Genomic DNA, 6,564 nt, shown 5'->3' on the forward strand with positions numbered 1-6,564 from the left:
TTTTTTTTTTTTTTTTTTTTTTTTTTTTTTTTTTTTTTTTTTTTTTTTTTTTTTTTTTTTATAAAATTTTTTAAAATCTTTATATAAAATAAAAAAAAAATTTTAAAAATCAAAAAAAAAAAAAAAAAAAAAAAAAAAAAAAAAAAAAAAAAAAATTAATTAGGTTCTAATAATTTTATACCTATAATGAAATGTTAATATTATATATATATATTTATTTATTTATTCATATTTATGTAAAATTTTTTTTTTTTTTTTTTTTCTTTTTCTTTTTCTTTTTCTCCTATATGAATATTTAAACTTATACGTAATTAATTATAAGAATACAACTGTAAAAAATTATAAAAACAAACTTGCTGTTTTGTGGTAAATTGTTGTAAAATTATAAAAAGAAAAATTTGTGTAAAGAACCATATAACATTTATATATTATATATAAAAAGCTTTTTAAAAATTTCAAAAAATAACTTTTCTTCCCAATAACCATTAGTATATAAAAAAAAAAAAAAAAAAAAAAAAAAATTAAACACTATCTAAAATAATCACCATAATATGGGATTTATGAACAAATATATTATTTTAATATTATATAAAAAAATTTAAGATTAATAATATATATATATATATATATGGGTTTTTTTTTTTTTTTTTTTTTTTTTTTTTTTCTTAACTTGGTAGCAACACATATACATTTAGGATCAATCGAGAAATAAAATAAAACTAGGAATTTTTTTTTTTTTTTTTTTTTTTTTTCTATGGTACTTCATTATATTTTTCGATCTATTTTTTGTAAAATATATATATATATATATATAATATCGTATTTATGTGTACCTAAAGAATCCAAATATATATTTATTTACATAATTATACTACACAAAATATATTTTTTATATTTAAAATAATTATAAACACATAAACGTGCAGAAGGTGTAATCATAATTTCAAAGGTTTTCATGGATGTCATATTTTAAGAAAAAAAAAAATATAATAAAATGGAAGTAATATAAATATATTCAAATATTATAAATATATACAAATATATTAATATAATTTGTAAAAAGACTATTTTGCAAATATACGAATAAATGAATGAATAATATATAGGTGTGTATAACTAAAAAAATTTTCCATTGTATACCCTTTTTTTGATAATTATCTAAAGGAACTATTTAGTAATATTATATTATCATATTGTTTTATTTGTTCTTTTTATCTTTTTAGAAAAAAAAAAAAAAAAGTGTAATAAGATATATATGTAAATATATATTCCTCAAATAGTTACAAAAATTGTAAAAAAAAAAAAAAAAAAAGAATAAGAAAGAAATAAAAAGGTTTCTTCTTTTGCTATATATAAATATTTGATTTTAAAATTTTGGGTATTATTTATTTGTAAGTTCTTGACTTCTTACATCTAGGTATAATATTCATATTATATATTAATTATTATTATTTCGTTTTATTTTTTTATTATTTGTAAAAGAAATTATATACCTGAAAATTATATATATGATTTAATTTTATTAAAAAAAATTTTAATCTCATATACAAGTTTGAACGAGCTAAAAAAAAAAAACAATAAAAATAAAAAATAAATAAATAATATGAAATAATAATAATACATAAAATAATTTTACTGTTAATGGAGAAATAAATATGGTGTATAATATTTGAGTTGAAAAAAATAATCCTAAAATGTAAATATAATATATATATATATATATATATATATATATGTAATACATAGTTACTAATGATGATATTTATTATAAAATATTCCTGTTCTTTCTTTCTTTTTTTTTTTTTAATTAATATGATATTTTAAACTTGATAAAAAAAAAAAAAAAAAAAAAAAAATTATAAGGAAAATATTAACACGAATAAATATATAATTACACATTTATATTTTATACATATCAGACTTGTATAATTTTATATGGGAGATATTGAAAAGGAAATATTGAATATTTAAAAAAGAAATAAATAAAATAAAATAATACAACTTATACATTAATATATATATATATATATATATATTATATTTGTCATTATAGTATTATTTTTCAGTATATACAAAGTAAAGATATACTTATTTAAGTACATGGGAAAAAAAAAAAAAATATATATATATAATATATAAAAAATAAGTAGGTACCCATTTTGAAAAATTATTAATATAAAAATTACTACTTGGGTAGAAAGTGTAAATATCGTTGAGTTGTTATATATATGTATATGTATATTTTATATATTTATTATTATATAAACACACAGATATATTTATTTTTTTTTTTTTTGTTTTGTTTTATTTTTTATTTTTTTTATTTTTTTTGTTTATCGAGCTGTCTTTATATTTTATGACATTTTTCAAAATGAAAAATGGAAGACTCATAAATAAGAAAGCAATACAACTAATATTAGGATTATATGTGTTGTTCACATTTTTATTTATTAATATTAACTACTGTTATGGAAAGAATATAAATAATGATGAATATGTTAGAAGTGCTGATATATATAAAGCAATAGTTATAGATGCTGGATCTACGGGCACAAGAATTTATATATATAATTATCATATAGTAGATAATGAGAAAGGTAATATAAAAATAAATATTCCATCTATAAATTATAGAACTACACCTGGATTAGTATATATATTAAATAGATATTTTTCTGGTGAAGAAGAAGAATTTCATAATTATTTTAAAAATATAAAAAGTTTTATTTATGATAATGTGGAAGAAGAAAAACGTTTTAATACAATAATATTGTTTAGAGCATCGGGAGGATTTAGATTATTAAGTATTAATGAATCAGAGAAATATATGGAATTTTTAAAAAATTATTTCTTTACACATTTCAATGAATTTTTATTAATTGACGATTTATTAGTAAACGTCCTAAGTGGCAAAGAGGAGGCAATTTTGTCGTTTGTTTCTATATATGCTCTGCTTCAAAATTTCAATCCGAGTCCTCTTATTTTTACAGACAATGATAAAAGAGATAACAATAAAACTGATGACCAAAACGAAGAGGTAAGCAATAATGATAATAATAATAATAATAAAAAAAACGATAACCATGATGGTAATAATAACAATAACGATAGTGATAACACCATTGGGGTTCTTGAACTAGGAGGAGCAACTGCTCAAATTGTGATAAAGGTCCCTTTGTCTAAAATGAACGACGATATAGTAAACCAATTTAATTATCAACATAAAGAAAAAAAGAAAAATAACATTATTGAAGAAAATTATAAAAATAAAAATATCGTAAAAATTAATTTATTTGATCAAGATATATATTTATATTGTAAAAGTTATCTTGTATTAGGAAGACAAAATGCCATGAAAACATATTTACATTATATATTACATAAGCATAAAGAAATAGATGAAAAGAATAAATTTATACAAATGGCATGTTTCCCAAGAAATTTCAAGTTTCATATTAATAACATATATAAAACATCAATAGAAGAAGATTTATTAGAATATGATGGAAGCACAAAAATTAATGATGATGAATATATAGGTGTGGGTATTGGTAATATAAATATGTGTAGACAAGAAATACAAACAATTCTTGATTATGCACAAATTGATGATTTGCCATTTAAAATAAAAAAATTTATTAAATTATATGGAATAGAAAATTTTCATCACTTTGCAGTGGTAAAAATAAAATAAAAAAAAAAAAATTAATATTAAACATTTAAAAGGATATAAATAAATAAATATATATATATATAAAAATATATATATATATATTTATTATTTTAGGATATATTAAACATAGCCGAAAGTTTTAATCCCATTTCTCTTAATACAAATATGTATTTGGAAAAAGCACAGGAAATATGTCCCCTTACTATAGATGAAATAAGAAAAGTTGTCAGACCAGAATCAAACATGGAAAAGGCTCAGACGTCATGTTTCGGGTATATAATATAAAATATATATATATAAAATATATATATATATATATATATATTATAATAATAGGAACAATTTCGTTTGAAAAAAAAAATTTCTTTTGTTCATATATATTCATATATGTCTTGATTATTTTATTTTATTATTTTGTAGGCTCATATTTTTATATGAATTTATGAGATATATTCTCAAAATTGACAAATCCATATTATTTTACTCAACCAATTATGTAAATTGAAAGGAAAAAAAAAAAAAAAAAAAAAAAAAAAAAAAAAAAAAAAATTAAAATTAAAAGATATAAAGAAATAAAAATATGCATATTAAATGACTAATATTATATTGTATTAATTTTTTTGTCATTTGACACCTTTTCTTTCTTTTTTTTTTTTTTTTTTTTTTTTATCAGATAAATAAAACGAGCATAACTTGGACTATTGCCGTATTGCTAATGGAAATTCCGAAAGTTGTTCATTTAATTAGAAAAAATGAAAAAATAAAAGCTTTACCCTCAGATGAGCTTTGAACAAGAAAGTATAAAAAAAAAAAAAAAATGAAACACCACAACAGTAAGTGGACATATAAAGGTATATATATATACATATATATATATAATCTTTATATTTAATCAAAGTATTATACAACCAAGGAATATTATATAATAAAATATAAAATAGCTTTTAAAATTAAGAAATAAAATAAATTTTTATAGTAATCATAAAAATATAATTTGTTATGAATTTTTAAACATAATTTTTTTAAATATAACATATGAATCTAAATAATGAAATAAGAACATATCTATATTTTTATATATATATATATATATATATATATATATATATTTTTTTTTTTTTTTTTTTGAATTTTATTTATTTATAATTTTTTTTTTTTTTATTATTTGGGATTTTTTTTTTTTTTTTTTTTTTTTTTTTTTGTTGGTGTTGTTAAATATTATTTTGTGTACTTGTCATTATTGATCTATATATAATAATATTTTTTTGTTATTTTTGAAAAAAAAAGACATAAAAGTATTTTCTTGTTAATATAAAAAAAAAAAAATTCAGCATTTACTTTATTTACAACAATAATTTATTCTATTTTCTTCTTAATTAGTAAGATAATCCACGTACGAAGCATATATATATATATATATAAATATATTATGGAAACATAAAAGAAAATAAAAGATTATATAAATATTAATTAATATTCATATTTACAAACACGTGGCATAAATATATCAAAACTTTAAAAATATTATATATATATTGTCCCTCATTTTGTACGGCCTTTTTTTTATTTTTTTTTATTTTTACAAAATAGACTTTTTATAAAAATATTGATCATTTCATATTTTTATAACGAATTAAAATTTTCAAAATGGTTTTGTTATTATGTCCATAATTATATTTTATAGACTATAATGAAAAATATTATAACATAAAATATATATATATATATATATTATAATCTTTCAAAATAATTCTTTTATATATAATATTTCAAAAAGAAAACATAATTATTATAAATATATATTATATATATATTATATATTTATTTATTAGATTAAGGACATTTTTTTTTTTTTTTTTTTTATTTATATAATTATAAATATATTTAATAATATAACATTCAAAATATTGGTTTCAATATAATTTTTAATATATACAAAATTTCTATTTTTTATGTTAATTTGATAAATTAAATATTAAAAAAAAAAAAAAAAAAAAAAAAAAAAAAACCAGAATGTTATGTAGATACTTTATGGTTTAAAAAATATTCTTTTATATTATTATATATAATATATTTTATATTATATATTACATATATATAATATTTACATATTTTTTTCTCAATTTTGAAATCAGAACTTTATATGTTTTTATATATTATATAATATATATATTATAAATATTTATATATATAAAATAATTTAAATTTAGTTTATAATATGTTTGTTTGATTTATATTAAAAATATGAATAATAATAATTAATTTTCTTTTCTTTTCTTTTCTTTCTATTTCTTTCTTTTTTTTTTTTTTTTACTTTTCTTTTTAATCCTTTCTTTTTTTAAAATAATTTAAAATATTTTTGTCATTGTTATTTTTTTTTATTTTTGTTATTTATTTGTTATATATTTTATAGTTTATATTTTTCTGTTTTATTATTCATATATTTTATAATATTTATTTATTTTTATTTAAAATTTGTATTATTATTATTTATTTTTTTTTCTTTTCTTTTCTTTTCTTTCTATTTCTTTCTTTTTTTTTTTTTTTTACTTTTCTTTTTAATCCTTTCTTTTTTTTTTTTTTTTTTTTTCACGTACAATTAATATTAAAAAAGAAGAGTAAATGTTTTATGTTTTTCTTATACTAATACAAATATAGAATAATGATTTATATATTATGATATATATATATATATAAACTTATAATTATATATGAATTAATATAATATTAGATCGTAGAGTATTTTTTTGGAAGTTTCTATATGATTCTGTTTAAAGAATATAATATATTTTATTTATTTTTTCTATTTAAAAATATGTATTATATATATATTATGTAATAATAAATATATGGTTATATAATAATATATTGTTATGTAAGAAGATGTAGTA

The 6,564-nt window shown here is 15.6% G+C and overlaps 1 protein-coding gene across 1 annotated transcript; it reads left to right on the forward strand.

The window, feature by feature from the left end:
• Positions 1–2,371: 2,371 nt before the first annotated feature.
• Positions 2,372–4,463, forward strand: PGSY75_1322000 (putative adenosine-diphosphatase; the record flags this gene model as incomplete). Its single annotated transcript, XM_018787283.1, has 4 exons — positions 2,372–3,679; positions 3,788–3,945; positions 4,094–4,169; positions 4,347–4,463. 4 exons carry the CDS (start codon positions 2,372–2,374, stop codon positions 4,461–4,463), a joined length of 1,659 nt encoding a protein of 552 aa, XP_018640025.1.
• Positions 4,464–6,564: the final 2,101 nt, after the last annotated feature.

The sequence above is a fragment of the Plasmodium gaboni genome, chromosome 13 (genome assembly GCF_001602025.1).
Source record: "Plasmodium gaboni strain SY75 chromosome 13, whole genome shotgun sequence".
Classification (NCBI taxonomy): Eukaryota; Apicomplexa; class Aconoidasida; order Haemosporida; family Plasmodiidae; genus Plasmodium; species Plasmodium gaboni.